Source organism: Aptenodytes patagonicus, chromosome 2, assembly GCF_965638725.1.
Source record: "Aptenodytes patagonicus chromosome 2, bAptPat1.pri.cur, whole genome shotgun sequence".
In the NCBI taxonomy this organism is placed as follows: Eukaryota; Metazoa; Chordata; class Aves; order Sphenisciformes; family Spheniscidae; genus Aptenodytes; species Aptenodytes patagonicus.
Genome location: NC_134950.1, coordinates 154,088,950 through 154,109,524, shown reverse-complemented (window position 1 = coordinate 154,109,524; position 20,575 = coordinate 154,088,950). Strand labels below are relative to the sequence as shown.

The following is a 20,575-nucleotide window of genomic DNA, read 5'->3' as shown; positions in this document are numbered from 1 at the left end:
GATGAATTATTCTTGGTATTCCTGATTTTTACTTCAAGCCAATAAACACCTGTGTGCGACGGGCCTGCCAGAGCCATTCCATGAAACATCTGGGCATGCTCCAGCCCTGGGGCTACTGGCGTTCAAACGGTCTTCCCTGATCCTACCACACATTGCTGCTGCAATCTGGGGCCTGATTAAGCACAGGAATCGGATCAGGAATCCTGTCACTCCCATGCACCCAACGCTCATGGTGGCAGAAGAGGCAGACAAAGGGACAAGACTCTGGTGGATTTTGTGAGTGGTGAGGGAGAGGGAACTGCGTGTGAATCCTTTGAGAGCAGAGAGAATTTTCCGCGGGTCTTCTGTGTTATGTAGTGCATAGAAAAGACCTGCGCTGGAGGATGAATCATTGCTTAGTAAAAGCGAGTTGCTCTGTGGAATCTGTACTTTGTTGCAGCCGTTGGAAGTACGTAGTGAATGAAGCAGACAACTGTAGAGAAGAGAACATGTTTTCATGATTAAGGCACGAGTGCAGCCCTGGGGAACTGAATCGTATCCCTGCCTTTGCCACAGATTTCCTGTGCGATACTAGTCACTTTGCACATGTGGTTGTTAATTGTGTTTTTCTTGGTGCTTGGTACGGTGGAGTGTAATTTGTAGAAGTGCTGAGCACTTGCAACTGCAAGCTGTAGGCAGCGGGAGCTGTGCTGTGACCGTAAGCACTGCTGTGCAATGAATACTGAGAAATCAGGCACCATGCATCTCTATGAGGCAGTCAAGAAAAGCAGAGGCAGGGATTACAAAGAATTATCTCCATGAGTTCAATTTATATGGCTGGAGAACAGCTTGAAGGGGTTTGTCCCTCTTAAACTTGTCCTTCCTTGTACCTAAAATAAGAACAGCAAATTTCAAGCTAACTACAAATGCAATATTTGTGAACAATTGCCGAGTTTAAGATACTTCTGCTAATTCAAGAATTAGTAAAGTTACTGTTTAGCACTTGTCAGTCCTTCATCTGTCTTGTTTTTGTCTTTTTAAATGGAGATACTGTTGTATCACTGAGCAAACAGTCACTGAAGAACCCACTAATAAAGCAATATTGTGAGTACATGTATGTTTTTACTGACAATATGCAAAGCAATCGCTAGGGATTCAATAGCCACTGTGTATTTTCCCATAGTCTTAACATCATACAGCAAAAAGATAACTTTAACAATACTACACTGTTCTGTGGTGAGAGTTGAAAAAGACACATAAGACACTTTATGGGCACACACTTCTTGAAGTGAAGAGTTACTCTTCTGCTTAGTCTCAAAACATGATGATTTATGTAATGTGGTGTATCTTCTAAATCACAAATTACATGAAAAACGTATAGCATATAAATACACAGCTATCCTTATATCAAGATGGACAAAGCAAAAAATAAGTAGCTTTCATACGAGGAATGGAACAATGAGAACAGGAAAGCACGTAACTTCACAGATTTCTGTAGTATAAATAGCTTTGTCAGCTTAAATACACTTTGTCACTCCTTGATGCTGTAATCCAAGGCCAAGGAGAATTATGATTTTTTTTTTTTTTTACAGTGCCATTTATTTAGCATGTTTACCGTATTTTATCAGAAAACTCTTCTATTCCCCTGTTAGTTAATCACAGCTTTGGAAGTGTCTGTTTTATGTAACTAGAAGAGGTACGCTCAGTTCCACCAGAGGTGTTAGTTACATAGGTGACTAGAAAATTACAGGAATTTTTTTACTTTAGTAATCGCAAACACATTCTAAAATGGAAAACCAATTATTTTCTAAATTTTGTTTATTTGAGGTGTAGCCTATATTTTTGTTGGAACACAGAGCCATACACTCAGGATGCACACAAGGCACCGAAAGTGGAATTCAGGCAATCCAAATCCACAAAAGCGATTCAGAAAACCTCTGCTTTACGGACCGTAAAATCTGAATTCACTTGGCTCTGTTGTTTTGGTCCTGTCAAGTCTCCTAAGTGCCAAAGCTTCGGTTTCTGTGAGTACACCAAACTCTGAACTTCTAGCTACAGCTTCTCTTAACCCCATTAAAAGACAAGTCTGCACTCGGTTCCCTGAGGGGTTCACTTCAATCCAGGTGCCCTGAGCACATCTATCACTTACTGACACCACTGGCTGCTTCCAGGAAGGATCTCGCTCATGTCGTGGGCTTATGGCTACTTGGTGACTGCCCATGAACTTGTGGGCTTGCCTAGTAAAGTGGTAAGTTACGGAGGACTCCAGGTTCCTGCATGCTTCAGAGACACTGCCTTACTGTTTTAAGCTTTGCCTTGTTTCATAGAAGGGAATCCCATTGGACAGGGACTGTGGCTCCATGAGGTGCCCTGTGAGAGTGCCTCAGAGCCCTGCACCCACACGGGCACCCGCAGGCTCCCGAGAGGAGTGGAGGGGTTCAGAAACACCCCTGCACCCATCATTCCGGTTTGGCAGACTGAAGAGCCGAGCACAGCACGTCTGTATGTGCATCGAGGTGTGCTCACATAATCAGAAAGCAGTAAAATGTTTTGAGATTCATTTGAGTATGGTCTGCTCTCAGTCTCCAGTGCAGCATATATAATTATCACCAGAAGTGGAGATGAAAAAAATCACCGCATCATTGTTTACTGTTATCAGTATAACAATGCCAATGTATGGCAGACAACACCAAGTATTTTTAATTACTGTATTCTACTTCTATATAGAATAAAATTAAGCTGAATTTAATTGTAAAGTCTCTATAATACAGTGAGATTGCAAACAATTTTCCTCCCTGAAGATTCTACTCAGTCCTTCACCATGTGGAGTATTTAATTCCAGTTTTGCTTACTTTAAACTGAATGGAATTTTTGTACCAAATTAGGACAGCTAAGTCCTTCCACGCAGAAAACTACTGAGCTCACTGGATATTTTTCTGTCACGGTGCCAAACCATACAGCAATCATGCTGAGGATATGGATGGAAGAAAGGTTGCTCTGTACAGTAATTCCATATAGGAATCACTATTGATTACAGAGAGGATACTTTATGGCTAGTGGTAAATTATGAGGTTTCTCTTGTAAGTGAGAACATTGATTTACATGAGTAATGCAAAGGCTCACACGTAAGCTGAACTCAAACTTTAACTGTCAGCCGTAACACATCTATTTATACCACAGATCTGTGCTTAGCCACTTATATTTAATTATAATCAGTTGCGGTGCCTCCATTTTCTGTGTTTACTCAGAGAATCACATTTCTGAGGTCAAATGCAATGACAGTTATACTGTAGTTATTTGAAGACATCCTTAGTTGTACATTCTGCATGTATCCGAGGACAGAATTTCTGGAGAAGAAAGGATGGGTACGATTCGTCAGTGCTTCCTTACATGAATAAAATTTCACACACATCAATTTTAGTCAGGGTATGTCTGTGCTGCACAATACAGTGCTGTAGAGAGATAGCCAAAGCAGCTCAAAAGGAGCCAGCTTGGGTAACTGGAAGCAGTTTAACCGCATTGCTTAATGCTGCACGCTGTCTAATTTACCCTGTTTTTTAGCAAAGTAAATTAGCTTTGGCAAAGCGTTGCACAAATAGGCTCATCTGCTTCCAGTCCATGAGCCAGCTTTGGCACCAATTTCTACATCATACTTACTGTGCAGTATAGCATATCTAGTAGTAGATGCAAAAGACTGCTTGCATAAAAATTTGCAGATTCGGATCCTCAAATTTTATTCTGCACTTATTCATTTTAATGGCACAAAACTTCTATTAACTCTTAAATGTCACTGCTTCAAATTTAGTGGTGTTACTGAACCAAAATATCAAAAGAATAAAATACCATTATAAATTAATCACTAAGGCATATCATTTTGGGCTTACCATGCTTAAATATGCTTATATTTACTTGACAGCAGTAGCAAACTGCTAATTGGTAGTAGATTTCTCCAGAATCTTAAGCCTAATTGCTTCTGGCATACAAAGACCATCCTTATTTACAGTGTGAAAGGCTTTACCAAAATCAGAATAAATCACAAACCTTTTACATTAAAATCTCAGCAGAAAAATGTCATTAATATAACTAAACTATGTTTTAGAATGTCACGGGTACTAGATTTTTTGAAAGAGTCTGGTAAAATCCAGTTTAACTGTCTGCTGTCTTGACAGTATTGTCGATGGACCGAATTTTTCCTCCCGTGAAATCGAAGACAGAAATCTGTTGATGACAATGGGAGCAGACACTAAAGTCTTGCCACGTATGATTTTCCAGTAGGGACAGAATCCCCTTCCATCTCTGAGAAATTATTTCAAACTACCCAGGAAGACAGTCTTTTGGCATCATAATCAGCAACCTTTTCAATACCAAAGCAATAGATGCTAACTTGATAGTCCAGGAAAAATTATGTTCAGACTATCCAGTGTTATTCTTCCCAAATCTAAACAGAGCACACGTGCATGCATTTTGAAAAAGTGGCCTGCTTCATCCCCCGAATTTTACATTCAGAGTTGAAGGCTTGCTGGAAATCAACAGCTCTTGTAATTAACTGAAATACTCATTTATGCATAAATTGGATGCAAAAAGAATAAAGGGTTTTTTTTAAAAAAGATAGTTTTAATCTCCATCTCTGCCTGAGCTAAAAAATAAATGAAGATATAACACCTAGATGCAACTCTTTCTACAATAAAATAAACTACCAAAATGTGGGAGAGCTTCAGATCCTCCAGGACAACCTTAATGATTCTAAATTTCAACTAAAATGCTTGATTTTATACAGTTATTCCCAGAAGAAGAAATGGAAAAAATCAGAGGAAAAATGTACCCATATGGAGGACTCTAATATCCGTGGCACAGATCTTGAGAATAATACCAGAAAATTGGCTGAATTAACTGTATCAGAATGTACACTATGCAAGAAGACATGTACATGTAACACGCAGTTCTGCTTCTCTCAATAAAAATAATTTTGATAAAAAGGCAACTTTCCTCCCAATTTGAAGTTCTACTGTAAATGGATTTGGAATGGAGCTATAATCCTTATTCTCATCCACGCAGGACTTATTTTTTTTATCCAAGTTGAGCGAAGATGTCAGTATCATCAAATACATTCTATGGACCTAAAGGAGAGGTGCTTTTTTATTTTGTTTTGTTGAATAGCTCACACACTACAATCACTACGAAACAGAAATTTAGATAAGTAAATTATTTTTCTACCAGGCACTGGATTAATGCTCAACCTTGCAACATCCAACTGTTGCTCCATATTAATTTTACAGCCAGTTGCTGCTCAAACCCTGTAGCGATTTGGCTTTATTCTGATCTCCACTCCTCTCACAATTTCACATTTTCCCATATAATATTACCGTACCACCATAAATGATAGAAGCAGTCTCTTCAAAACCAGTGATTGCTCCAAGGTGCCTGAATTTCTGCCTTAAAATGACCTACAAAGCAGAGAAAACGCCCTGATGTCAATCTTGGCTTTCTTTCTGATTATATAATGGGGGAAAAATGATTTGGATTTTTATTTATTTATTTATTTATATGTTACTTTTCATAAAAACTATGTAGGGAATTACCCAGAATTATTATTGGTGATTGCCTAAGTAGTGAAATGGGGCTAGCACAGTAAGAACTGGAAGCTGAATACCTGAAAAGAAAAGGATTTTAAATTCTCTTTAACTACGTAGTGTCTTTTGCATGTTTGTATTAGCACCTAGTGTGAGAATCTGGCCCTCATGAAACAGCCAAACTCTCTTTCCTGATTAATATCACCAAGTTACAGTCCAAAATACTTCCCACCAGTACCTCTCATTTTTCCTCTAGGAAAAGAAATCCATAAATGGAGACTACTTATGACATTCTATTTCTAATTTTAAAACAATCTCCCTTTCACACTCCCACCCCAAAACAAACAGCCCAATCCTTTCTCCCTTTTTCCCCTTGAAAAAGGGGGCAAGTTTTAGAAACCACTAGGAAAACAAAAGGTATTTGGGCATGTCAGTAGCATTCACTTGCAAAGGTTTTACGTTTGAAAGCTAAAAACACTGTCTTCAATCACCGTACAAGACACACTGGCCTGCAGTATTACTTTTAATACAAGTTATTTCAAATGTCTAGCACCACAGGCTAAACATATAACTAATAAGTGTAGCTGGCAATTTTTCCTCCTACATTTTAAAATAATTCTCTATTCTTTTTTTACTCACCAGAAAGTCAAAATCTTTTCTAAATTGCAAAGGTGAAAAGTGGTTCTGAATACCCTTGACTTAGAGTAAGGTGCTCTAATTTGCAGGGTTACCACTTTGTCCATTCTACTTGGCACACGCTATTTTGGATAAATATTCTGGTTTTGTTTTGTTTTAATTGAATCTCTACTAATTCGGAAAGAGATATCACTGTTGAAGTTCCATTGATTTTTATAATATTCTAATAAATATTCTTTCTCCCTGGAAAAATATAAGCAAAATATAAATGTTTTATGCAGGAAGAATCAATCAGAAACCTAATCAGCCATTAATCCTTTCTGTATGTAAGGGTTGTACCGGTACATGAACAAATTAAGGTGGCTAATGCAGTCAATACTTTGGTGACTCCTGTAAAAGTCAGCATTTTAAAACAATTCAAAATGTATTCATATACTTAAATAACTCTACTCCAGAATATCTTTCCCTGAAAGATATTTCACGTACACATATTTTAATAGCAGGAATTTCAAGACAAAAATACTACATGAAGAGGGAATTGAGGTTGAAGATGCAGAAAGATAATGTAGGAATTAAAAAGAAAAATCCTTGAATGTAATTATCCCCCACTAAAGTATTACAAACCCAGGAAAAACAGCCTAAGTTTCACTGAAAAGATACCCCACCATGTTAAGGCCCCTGATAACCTGACCTATATCTTGTTCTGATGCTACAAAAAAACCCATATGAATGAATTTACTACATCTTTAAAAATCACAGTCTTCTCACCTAGTACGCCAAATATTATTATGACATAGTCACAGTCATCTGGTTATTACACCAAACTGATTATTTCTTCCAAATTGTACTCAGAAATATTCAAAAGACCTGGGCAGTAGTAAACAGAAATGAACAAAAGAGAATAAACAACCATCTACAAATAGAGGGAAGCACAGTCTAATAACATAGTTCATATTCTGAAATATTATATTCTTTACTGATAAAAACTTATTAAATCACATTCAATCTTGGACTGTAAACCATGATTCCCATCTGGAAGCCATTTCTAAAAAAGAACAGCAGAATCTCTGTTATTGTCATTGTTCAGAAAATAACTATCCAGATATTGTTAATCTATAACTTATTATCCAAAATATTGTCCTGCTTCATTTTCCTTGAAGATTTTTGCAGTAACTGTCTCTTTGCCAGACACCCATGCATAACATTGCATACCTCTTTGTCCCTTGCATTGAGTCCCATTTGAAAAATGGTCTTTTCTGTTTTTTAATTTCTAGGGCCAAGACAGTGTATTGCGCAATGTCCAATCTTTAAAAAAACCTCACTTCAGCTCATTTGGCATTTTTGAAGCACATAATTACTCAGAAAACAAGAAGTAAGTAGGAGATCACAGCACAGAAATCAGCAACTCAGTGAAAAATGAGTAGTCATTTGCTTTCTAAGGATTAGGTTTTGAACATTGTTTTCTGTAAAATTGTGCTTAAAGAAAAGACATCAACAGATTCATCATGTCCTCTCCCTCTTTTTACATTCTCATGTAGATCACTTCTTGAGCTGAAACCCTGCCTTTCCACAAAACACTACTCCCTAATTAAAAAAAAAAACACAAAAACCAAACAACAAAAAACTAACAATGGATTACAAGAATTTAAGATGCATGGAAATGTTCGTTAACAACTCTAGGCACCTAAATATTGCATTTGTACTGATACAAAATGACATAAATGCAGCACAACTGGATTTTTTATTTCTCTAGCTAAGCCCTTTTCACCAAAACAGTAGGTCTTTTGTTTCTGTGAATGCCAAAAATACGTAAATTTTGCAACAAAAGCAAGCTAATGAACAATAAAAGGAAATCAACAAATATTATTTTTGTCTTCTCCTGATTTTCAACTCGTCTGACAAACTGCCCATGAAGCTAACCAGCTAAACTGCTATTTAACAGAAGGAATAGCTAGTCTTATTTACCTTAAATGGCTTTTTATTTTATATAAGCCTCTACAACTGTTTTTCACAACTTGTATTACTGTTCTACTTTAACAGTAATAATCTACACCCCATTCTACAATAATGTGAGGAAAAATATACAAGAAAAATTGCTTACACATTCTGGCTGCAACTTTGAGATTGTAAAAAAAATTTCCAATTGCCCTTCTCTCCACGTTAACAAATTCTTCATATTCCCCATTTCTTTGTGCCAGTAACAAATGATCTCATCTTTGACTAGGCTCAGGCAAACATTTCACGTACTGTTTTATAAAATGTCTTTTACATTAAAAATGTAAAAATAACTTACAGTAAAAAGTCACTAGTACATAAATGTACTACTCCTAATTTACAGAATTAGCCAAACATGGAGCAAATGCCATCTCTGGGTGGACCCAGTTCCCGAGTAAGCTGCTTTTGAGAATACATTACGACTTCATTGCCTGGAAGTTTTTGCACGCCGATTTTGAGTCACCAAGAGAATACCTTCATAATTCTTTAAGTGATTACCTAACACTTTAGCTTTCAGACAAAATTTTCCAAGATACCCATTTATACTCTTGTGCTAGGACATATTAATAGCATTGATCAATCAATCTGGCAAAAGCTAAAGGTGGTATTAAATATCCTTCGGTCTGGCTAAGGGAGGGAGTTCCCAAGTGCTTATTTTTTAGTGATAGCTGATGTAAGAAGGCATGACTTCTTGTTATCCAGCAAGACAAGCCTGAATGCAACCAACGCAATCACCCAGAGCTTAACTACCAATTCAATAACCGCAGCTATGACTTGCTACAACCAATACGTGTCTGAAAACGTGCAAAAGACTATAGGGCACAGAGACTATGAGCAGACAGCAGGAACAGAAATAGTTCATACCATGTAAGGGAATGAGTGAAGGGTTTCAGTACTGAAGAATGCAGTTCCCAGAACCCAGCGAGCGTAAGGCAGGCATGGCAGAGTACTTGTGTGTGAAGAGGCACCACCTGGAAGTCCCTGCACCCACAAACTCTGCCCTAGGCTCCCTAACCTTCTCATCTGACTTGAAGGTCAGGGAACAAGTTCATGAGCAGCAAAAGTAATGAGACCTGATTTCTTATGGAATTATGTGTTTTGTCCCTTAATCTTCTGCTGTCCACCTTCTCCATAAAACACCCACTGGGCAAGGCTGAGGTTACTCATATTCTAATTAGCCAACATGGTATGCAAAAAAACACTCGGCTGGCTGGTTGCTGCAGAACGTGATCCGCAGTTCATATGTCTGCCTTTACCTCAGCAAGGGCATTCATTTTGCTTTCCCCTCCATTAAACTACCTCAACTTTTACAAAACTTGTAGAAGCTTAATTATTTCCAAGACCACAACCCTCTGTGAAATATGGTCCAAATTTGCTATCAGGTTCAAAAATTACTTTGGAAAGAGGAAGAGGATGGGGACCAAAAGATAGAGACTGCGTGCTATAAATATTTTTTTTTCTTTAGAAATAGAATCTGATTTTATAAGGGCAAACTGCAATACTATATGCTTAAATCCTGCAGAAAGCTACAAACTCATCAGCAGAAAATAAAAGTAATGGATTAAAAATTGGTTGTATTATTCAATTGCAAGGTGACAACAATCCTTAATATGATCTGAAAAACAAATGCAATCCTAGAATGTAGTAGTTGACGAACTTCCAGAAGAGATGAAAACTATTAATGCCATTGTAAACAGTCCTGGTGAAATATCCTTAGAAATAGTGTCAAATCTATTTAAGAAAAATAAGCTCAGACTGCAACACTGGCAAATATGTGATACAAAGATGGTAAGAGAAATTAAGAACTTGCAGGCTGAGACTAGAAGAACTAAACTTGTTTAGCCTAGCAAAGTGCAATCCAAGAGAAAATATTCTAACTCAGAAACTGGGTGTAAAATCTAAGGAGGAAAAGTAGCCATTGAAAATAAGGTAAAGGACCAGTGTTGGTGCAAGAACAAATAGACACAAACTAGTCATACAAATTGAAGTTAGAAATTAAATCAGATGGTTTCTAGACTTCAGAAGAGTTAGAGCAGTCTTCTATGAGTACAGCTGAGCTACAAACTCAGTATTTGCCCACCACAAAGAAGAAAGGGGAAAAGCAACTCCAACCTCTAGACCATCCATAGCCCTTTAGCTTCCAATACCAGATCCCAGCAGCATCCCTTGCTGCTGGCTTGGAGGACGTGTTCTGCTTTTTCATTTTTTGACTTATCTGTCCCCATGGGATGTGCCACTGGTAACTAAGCCTAAGCTAGTTAGCGAAGCTCCTTTTATGGCCGGTGGAGATGCACACTCTTTGAGAGCAAATCATCCCATTTATCTTAGCCACTGAAATATCTTCTTTCTTGCTTGCTGTTCAGTGGAACAGAGTGATCTCATTTAGGAATTCTATTTCTTACTCCACCGACTTCTTGCTTAAAATACTCAGCTCTGTGTGAACACTCACTGTCTTCACTCCCCACCACCCATGGTAGATCATACTTTTACTCCCTTTCACATTTTGCTGTTTGCACCTTCTGCCCATCAAATTCAACTTTTTAATGGTCATTATTTCAGTAAAAAGAAGAGATTTAACTCTTTCTGGAAATGCCTTCATACATAGTATTCCATAAAGAAAAGAAATTGCATTAAGTCTTTACCCAGGCTTTTTACTAAAAATGCTCTTTCATTTTCACCTAATCAAATGATTCCTTTTTTATCTTCTCAAAGTTATGCAGTGAAACAAGAAAAGCCAATGCTATTCTTAAGTCATTATAGTGCAGACTGCATGTACTTATCCGTAGTTACTGCTTTAAAGTTTAAGTAAAATGTATATGGACAATCATCTCCATGAAAAAAAATGTATTAATCCCACACTGTTATTCTTTGAGATACATCCCACACACATTCCATGACCTTCCTCATTATTAGAGGTTTCTTACCCAGCTGAGCTCCAAGTTGGTAAAATAACTCTTGGCTACGTTAACTCTATGTTGTTGGGACAGCTGGTTACTTCTGTTGGACTGTCCTTGAAAGGATTATTTTCCTAAGCTTTCGGAAGGACACATATACTGGAAAGCTGAACCTAGCTTCCTAACCTCAGCTAGTGTGCAACAGGTAACCATTCCTTCCTAGGTCAAATCTAAGCCCAAATTTTTATCATCTGATAGGTATTTTGGCAGACCCAGATAACGAAACAGGGGGGGATTTATGGATGGGAAGGGAAGTTGGGAAGAACAGTTCTTATCTGCCCAGTGGTACAAAAGAGGAGAGAGGCAGGTGGGAGTGGAGTAGCAGCTTTGCAACTTAAAAATCTATCCAGAGTGATAGCTCATTCAGATTATGGATCAAGAATATGACTGGGGAAATAATACTAATTCCCATTCTGTGTTTGGGGTGCTTTATTTGCATGTTTATAGTGTTGTGTTGCCCTCAATATATGAAAGGACCTTATTCATTGGCACTGTCCATACATATTTCCTTTACTTCTTTCACGAAACACTAATTTCACATTACATTTTCTTTAACAAAAAGCATTTCAAGCATGATCTGTCACACTGCCTCAAGAACTAAAAGTGGTCAATGTTAACCTTATTAACTAAAGCTGTTTTCTTGTAACGACTGAAAGCTAATGAAAGGTTTAAGCTACACTGCCTAAAATTCAAGCTAATTCAGGTATTTAGTGGTCTTCATTTAAACTCTAGTGTAAATTAACTCTAATCACTACATTATTTAATTCCACACCAAAAACATATAGCCCATTTTATTATTTTAAATGTAGCTCCTCTTACCTTCTAATGAGACATGTCCTACCCCGTTAGCCTCAGCTTCCCTCACTCCACAAGCCACCACACACCACCCTGCTCACAAGCCTCCCGAGTAGCGCTAACTGCCGCAAGCCTGATCCCTCTGTTGGCTCCCAGCCCCCTTTCCCAAGTCAGAAATGTGAGTTTTCCACAGTGCAAGCCCTATTAAGGCGCCCCTACCCCAGCACCAGCAGATTTTGAGGGATACTGTGGATAACGAGGTGCCGCCACAGCAGCAACCACCCATTGCACTCGTCCACCTGCTCTCCGGGGTTCAACACCTTCGGCCTTCCCCTCAGGGTATCACCCTCCGGGGCGCACCTCCATGGCCTGCACCCGCAGCCGCCACACCAGGCTGCACGTCCAAGGAGGCGGCAGCCCGAGGTTCACGGCCCTTCCCTGCCGCCGGCGCCGCTTGTGTTTATGCGTTTCTCCCGGTAACGGCTGCCGCCGGGCCCCATCCCCATAGCAACGCCGCCAGCCTCGGCAGCGGCCCGAGAGGCGATGGCGGGGTCCGGCGCGGCTCACCCGGGGCAAGGTATGGGGGCGAGCGGTGAGGGGCGTCCATCCGCCGGGCTTCTTGCGTCCCTGGGGGGCTCCACACTGCCGCCCGGCTCCAGCATCCCTCCCGCCTCCTACAGCAGCCCTGACCCCAGCCTCTGCCCCGGGCACGCCGCGGAGCGCGGGTGGGCCGGCGCCATGGTGGGCGCCGCGGGCTCTCCTCAGGAGCGAGGCCTCCCCGCGCCCGTCTTACTTCGGTGGCTCTCGGCCCCTCCAGGCTTGACGGGTGGGTCTGTCACCCCGCTTTTTCCTCCATTTAAAGAAAATGTCTGGGGAGTGTCATTGTTGGGGGTTGTATGTGTCTGTCCCCCTGCCCATACAGTTTTTAACAGCGGCATCAACTTTCCACGGAGAACCTAAGAGCCTTTTGTTACAGCCATAACGGAGGCCACCTGCTGTCAGCTCCCTGAGTTTCTAATAGGACCAGAAATTAATTAATCAAGATTAAAAAAACCTGTGTTTTCACCAGATTTCCATATTTCTTTAAAAATATTTGTGAGTTCTCTTCTATTCCCCCTTCCCCACTTAGGGGATTTAAACAAGTTAAAAGAATCTAATCATTCATAGATATGTTTACTTCAAATTATAGCATTCACAGCGTATTGTATTTATCATTTGAGAGCTCAGTTTGGTCATTCTCTGACTGTGTTTCTTTCCTAAGGTGTACATCTTTGATACTAGTTGAAACCATGGGAGCGGCATTGGCAAGGGCAGCTCAGTGGACTGCTGCTGGTTCTGGAACTGGCACACTCAAAATCACCCCTTTGAACGAATCTCTTTTAAATCAAATTATTAAGTTTGTGGAGGACTTCAGCACTAGACATCCTCGGGAAGCAGCATTTGTCTTCAGAGAGCCCCTTGAGTGGAAAACGCAGTTGGGCTGTTCAGTATTTGGAGAGGGTTATGAGATCAAGTAAGTCTGAATTGCAGTGTGGTTCAAAGCAAAACCATGCTCATTTAGCATAAAGAAAGCCTTAGTGTATTTGGGAGGCTGAAATGGGTGGGGTTTTTACTGATATATATTGAAAATTTTGAGTTAAAATTTGTAGGGTTTTTTGAGAGTTTGAGACTATTCTATCTTGGTCGTGATACAGACCTGTTTAGTTAGTGATTTATACAACTTGCACTGTCTATTCCTAAGACTTTTTACAACATGCATCTAACAGTGATTAACCCTGTGATTTCTGTTAGCATTAGGAGTGGCTCCTGTGTGGTGAGTTGACCGTGGCTGGATGCCACCAAGCCGCTCTATCTCTCCCTCTCCTCAGCTGGACGGGGGAGAGAAATACGACGAAAGGCTCCTGGGTTGAGACAAGGACAGGGAGATCACTCACCTATTACCATCACAGGCAAAACAGACTCAATTTGGGGAAACTAATTTAATTTCTTGCCAATCAAAAGTCAGAGTAGGATAATGAGAAATAAAAACAAATCTTAAAACACCTTCCCCCCACCCCTCCCTTCTTCCTGAGCTCAACTTCACTCCCGATTTTCTCTACCTCCTCCCCGCCCAGCAGCACAGGAGGACAGGGAATGGGGGTTGTGGTCAGTTCATTACGTGTTGTCTCTGACGTTCCTTCCTCCTCACACTCTTCCCCTGCTCCAGCGTGGGGTCCCACCCACGGGAGACAGTCCTCCATGAACTTCTCCAGCGTGGGTCCTTCCCATGGGCTGCAGTTCTTCACAAATTGCTCCAGCGTGACTCCTTTCCACGGGGTGCAGTCCTTCAAGAGCAGACTGCTCCAGCGTGGGTCCCCCACGGGGTCACAAGTCCTGCCAGCAAACCTGCTCCAGCATGGGCTCCTCTCTCCATGGGTCCACAGGTCCTACCAGGAGCCTGCTCCAGCGCGGGCTTCCCACGGGGTCACAGCCTCCTTCGGGCATCCACCTGCTCTGGCGTGGGGCCCTCCACGGGCTGCAGGTGGATATCTGCTCCACTGTTAACCTCCATGGGCTGCAGAGGACAGCCTGCCTCACCACAGTCTTCACCACGGGCTGCAGGGGAATCTCTGCTCCAGCGCCTGGAGCACCTCCTCCCATTCCTTCTTCACAGACCTTGGTGTCTGCAGGGTTGTTTCTCTCATATATTCTCACTCCTGTCTTCTGGCTGCTATTGCCCCGCAGTTTTTTTCCCCCTTCTTAACTGTGTTATCCCAGAGGCGCTACCACCGTCGCTGATTGGCTCAGCCTTGGCCAGTGGTGGGTCCATCTTGGAGCCAACTGGCATTGAATCATAGAATCATAGAATCATTAAGGTTGGAAGAGACCTCTAAGATCATCGAGTCCAACTGTCAACCCAACACCACCAGGCCCACTAAACCATGTCCCTAAGCACGTCTTTTAAATACCTCCAGGGATGGTGACTCAACCACTTCCCTGGGCAGCCTGTTCCAATGTTTCACCACTCTTTCACTAAAGAAATTTTTCCTCACATCCAATCTAAACTTCCCCCGGCGCAACTTGAGGCCATTTCCTCTCGTCCTATCGCTAGTTACTTGGGAGAAGAGACCGACACCCACCTCGCCACAACCTCCTTTCAGGTAGTTGTAGAGAGTGATAAGGTCTCTCCTGAGCCTCCTTTTCTCCAGACTAAACAACCCCAGTTCCCTCAGCCGCTCCTCATAAGACTTGTTCTCCAGACCCCTCACCAGCCTCGTTGCCCTCCTCTGGACACACTCCAGCACCTCAACGTCCTTCTTGTAGTGAGGGGCCCAGAACTGAACACAGTATTCGAGGTGCAGCCTCACCAGTGCCGAGTACAGGGGCACGATCACTTCCCTACTCCTGCTGGCCTATCGGACATGGGGGAAGCTTCTGGCAGCTTCTCACAGAAGCCACCCCTGCACCCCCTCCCCGCTACCAAAACCTTGCCACACAAAACACTCCTGATTAAGCATAGGTGGTTTACTGCTGTTATTGAGGTGGATTAACAAGCGGAGTCTTGCATTACAGCTTCTTTGTGAACAACAGTCTCCAAGTTCTTTCTAAGTAGGCAGTTTTAATATATTAGCATGGTTTCAGTCTTAATCAAAATAGCAGTTATACTTCTGTAGCTTATCAAATATTCTAACAGTTCTTTTAGTATTTGAAAATTAGTGCTGAAAAAATAATGATAATCAAAAGGTTTACGCTTCTTTTTAAATCTGGTTCTGACTGATTTTGGAATAATACCTAAGACTTACATGACAGTAACTCTATTTAATTTTTGTGATTCTTTGCACAATGACATAGCAAGGTGCCATAAAATCATTTTTCTTGACTAAATCACAAAGCTACCGGAGAATTTTCGGAGTTTTCCTTGATAAGTTGTCAAATTCAGGTTCTGTTTAGGTAACGCTGTAGAAATACCCTAATTCTGAGAAAATATTTTATTCCCTTCCACCAGAGAGTTCTTTCCAAATAGAAATATACATTTATATGATTTTAAGTCAGTTGTCATTTATGAACCTGATAGTCAGAAAATCATTCAGCAGTCATGTAGAAGGAACATGCAGAATACGAGTGAATATTTTGTGGGGCCAAACGTCAGGTGTGACCAGTCCTGTAAGAATAGTTTTTCACAATTCAGCTTGTCAAAATTCTATTTAAAGATGTTGCCAAGTTAAAGCAAATGAGTTACAGAGGTCTGATTTGCAGTGAATAAATTGGTTTACCTCGGAAGTTTTCTAAAATACAGTTTAAAGAAATTGTATATGCTTTATCATGTGAAGCTTGAATAACATTCAAGATTCTTCTCTAAAATTTGCTGTTTATTAAAGTTCTTACTTTAAAAAGATATAATTTATTTTTTCTAGTGGAGCAACTGTTCAGTCTGAAGCCAAAGGTAAAGATGGCCAACCATTGCTTCTCCTCATGGCATCAACTCTCAGAGTTCGCAGTTTTGACCAGCTGTCCAGCTTGCTACAAATTGCTATGGAAAAAAAGTTAAAGGAAGCACAGACATGCCTTGAAGGTTTCCTTTCTTCTTTTTTTTCATCTTTCCTCTTTCTTAAAAAGTATGTCTTCTCCTTCAATTCGTGTTTATGAAATGTGAAGAAAGGCATGCCTTCATTTTAAGTATATAAGAAGGTGTTGATTCATGAAGGTGGCTAAAGGTGCTGATCCAGAATTTAATGGAGTTTCTATTTCTTCTTTTATTTTCACAGAAATCAATAACAGAGAAATCTGGAATACAGTTAAGATAAAACTGTTGAATGTCATATACAAATTCATTTGTACTGAGTAATACCGCAACTATTGCAACAGACAGTAGGTTTAAATTTCCGAAAAAGAATGTCTTATTGGAGGCTAATAGCAGTTTTTCCTATGTTTGTAGTTTAATCCTCTTTTAACGTGTTACATCCTTAAAAAATAGCCAAAGAAAAATTTATGTGCTTAAGGCATTCCTACCTGCACAAGGTTCACTGTGAGCACTTCAGGCTCCTTCTCACACTGTTTTTTAAAATATAGGTACAAGTACTTTTACTGTGTCATATTCAAGTCCTAGATTTTCAAACTGACAAGACGACCCTTGATATGCTAAACTGGATATCCTCCTCTCATTGGAGGTAGAAAAGATCAGTAATATTCTTTGGTAATATTAGTAGAAATTGCATCTGCAATACTAAAATCTAAATGCTCATACTGGATCAATCTTCAGATCCATTTAATCCAGGGTCCTGTCACTGATAGTGATCAACCATGAATAATAGGGAAGAATAATATGGACAGGGTATCATGCAGAGGCATTCACAGATGCATGGGACTTCATTTGCAGGAATAGAGCAAAATGTTTTTGTAAAACCCATTGACATGCAGTTACGTCACTGTTTACCAAAAAACAGCTGGCATAGCTGAGGAAGTAATGGGGCCATTGGGAATGCTGCTAGAAAACTTCAAAGATGTTCTTTAACACTAAATCATATTTCCAAAATGATCAATTTTCAGTGAGTTAAACCCATTGTTTTCCTGTTTTGGTGATCAGCCAGGCATATTTTCTGGAAAGGGGGCTGTTGATAAAGGGTAGTATTTAATATACACCTCTTGGTTGAATGAATCTTAATCTTTGTTGTGAAAAGCAGTTTTGTTTGTTATGAAAAATTTCTTTTTGTTCTTAATGTTTTCATATTTTTAAAAATGTATTTCAAATTACAGCAGAGGGATATGACATCATACAGTAATATTTGATGAATAAATATGCACATTATTAGAGTTCTTATTGTAAATTAATAGCATCAAAATTATTCACCAATTGAGATAGAAAGTGTTTGTTTTGCCTAATAATTTTTAACATAGTATCACATTATAGGATTCTGTTTCATGTTCACAGCTAACAGAGATCCTATAGTGAAAATTCTTGGCCCTGAGTATGGGACTGTTGAAGGAGAAGATATGTCCATGTTGCATTTACTTGACAAAGTGAAAAAAGATGATGACCCTGAAACAGAGCTGAAAATGAAAATCTTTCTTCTTCTTCATCAGCTGGATTTGCAACTGCTTAATAGTTCTTTGAAACACATTTCAGAGTAAGTGTATTTCAAATGGAAGCTAAGCATGTCAACCAGTGCATTTTTTTGTTTTATTGTTAAATCAGTTTGGTTTCAACCCATAACGTGCATTTTGTGTGACATAAAGAAATTTATTGAAATAACTTTCACTGTTCACTAAGTTACTGAAAAAACATTTTTTTTCTGAAGATTTTGCTGTAGGTGTGGGTATGCAAGTGTGTGCCCACAAGTGTGGGGTTTTTTATTGCATGTTTTGCATTTTGGTAGCAAATTGAAGTCATTTGTACAAATAACAAAGTTACAGTTAAATATTTTCAAGGAAATGTTTGTTTCTTCATGGAAGCATATTAAATATTACATTGAGTCTGTTTTGTAGTTACAAGGACTTCATATTAGCTCTGGAACTAAAATTGCACTAAACTAACAGATAAAATTAAGAAAAACCATGGGAGATGACCCATTTCAAGATTTTTGTTGCTACCATTAAGACTCAATGTAAAAGAAAAAAATAATGTAAAAATCTCTTTTCATTTCTCTGAGTGCATCCTTTTGATGAATACATTTTAGACCATTTTCTATTAATTGCAGAGACATAAGACTAAATCCAGCTGCTATAAATAATGAAGTGAATCTTCTCAAGAATTTCTCTGGGAAAGGAGAACATACAGTACTGGAATCACTGGAATATACATCAGGTCCAAATCTGATCATATCTCATTTTATATATACCTTTATTGAAGTACTTGACTTCTGTGTGAAATTTGCTAAATTAATTTCAGTAATAAATTTAAAGTGTTTATTTCTACTTTAAAGTTATAAAGTAAAATAAAAAGTATTTTCAGACATGGAATGCTGTTCTTCAGCCTTTAGTTGCAGAAATAATCTCCAATCATATAAATTTCTTCAGTGGAAGTAGAGGAAGTGAACTGAGTCCCTGATCCTGAAAAGTGCTAAGCACAGTTGTAGTTCTTAGTTGGATTGGGCCACAGGCTCACAGAGTTTTGCATGATTAATTCCTAACAGTATGAATTCTTAAGAGTAAGGTATTGTTTGGGAATTTTATTTGTCTACATGTTATATTTATCATCAAGCATAACTATTAAAAATACTTGAAAACTGGATAAAAACACTAATGCTAATTGGTTACAGATTACACATTCTCTAATGGATGCCGAGCTCCTCCCTGGAGACAAGTACATGGAGAAATTTGTTACTTAGTCATCAAACCACATGACACTGATCCTTTGTATATCACTTGCAGCACAGCAGGAGTGTTTTTAAATGGAGTAAGTAATAATAAAGGATTCCATGGAGTAATGAATATTTTTATGTGCTAAAATTAAAAATCCATCAGGTTTAGGGTAGTGGTGTTGAGGCTGTAAGACCTGCAGAGTTAGTTTATCAGTACAGAAGGAGAAGACACAGTAATAAATGTATGCTAGTTTTCCCATATGTTTTGGGTGCTTTTTCTGTAAGTCTTATACTAGGAGTGTATTCTGCACTTTTTGCTGGCAGTGTTTGTTTAGTCTTTAAACACTCTTTCACACTATTCCTATTTAAAGGTACTATGGGACTAGATGCCTCTCTAGTGCCTCATTGCTCTTATCTGAGGTGCAATATTATTGTGTGGCTAATATAGCTTGCTTTTGTCTTTTTATAAATGATAAGCAGTTCTTTCTCCTTTCAGTGGAAGATTTTAAAAATTAATTATCTCTTTTCTTCCACTTTTCATTTTGGTTACCTCTTTCCTTACAGATTTTATTTAGACATAATAGTCCCTTATGTATTTTAAGCAGTGAGCAGAGCTCTTGTATCCATTTTGAAGAGAGACTGATGTCCGTCAGGTGTAACTCCACAAATTGATTTCCTAAGAGTTAAAAAATCCGGGGAAATTTTGACTTAGCACATTTTTAATGGATGAAGCTCATAAAGCTTAGGCTCAGTCAGGTCACATTACTTTCTGATCTTTTTAGACATCTGCACTGGAAGCTCATATTTACTTGGTTGTTTGCCATGAGCCATAAATTCTTTTCAGTGGAACTACCCACAGTACAATTAACTGATAGTAATTACTTGCAAAATTCTATCTAAGATCTTGATTATCTGTTGGGATCCATGGAGATGATCCGTGCATCTTTACAAAGCATTACTGAAGTTTGATGGACTCTGTGCTGAGCGTGAGACTTCTGTACATAATTCATTACAGTATGACCTCTGTGCTCTTTAGCAGTATTTTATGATGCAGATTAAATTACCTGTGTAAGGCGATACTATTAATAATTTTAAACTTACTCTTTTTTTAAGGGTGAGCTAAAGGGTAAAGATGACATTGACTATGAAAGAAAAAGTGATGTATATGAAGATATTGTCACATTTTTAAGGGAGAGATCACCTAGATTTGTAGAAAATATGGCTAAACAGGTATGTATTTACTGATACTGGGTGTATATTCTACTTTGTACAAACATACATTGTACATTGGTAAGAATTACATTATAAACCTGGCTGAACATTTATGTTCTTTATCAAAGATAAATCTGTGATTAAATGAAGAATTTTA

General features: G+C 39.1%; 1 protein-coding gene across 2 annotated transcripts in view; it reads left to right on the top strand.

Annotated features, from left to right (window-relative positions):
* Positions 1-13,218: 13,218 nt before the first annotated feature.
* The window catches only part of ODAD2 (outer dynein arm docking complex subunit 2), a 92,957-nt gene continuing 85,600 nt past the window's right edge, over positions 13,219-20,575 (top strand). For both annotated transcript variants that reach the window (XM_076332359.1, XM_076332358.1), the window contains exons 1-6: positions 13,219-13,442; positions 16,324-16,481; positions 17,838-18,033; positions 18,604-18,710; positions 19,165-19,301; positions 20,320-20,436. In XM_076332359.1, coding sequence (XP_076188474.1) covers positions 13,219-13,442; positions 16,324-16,481; positions 17,838-18,033; positions 18,604-18,710; positions 19,165-19,301; positions 20,320-20,436 — 939 coding nt within the window. The remainder of the gene's footprint in view (positions 13,443-16,323; positions 16,482-17,837; positions 18,034-18,603; positions 18,711-19,164; positions 19,302-20,319; positions 20,437-20,575) is intronic.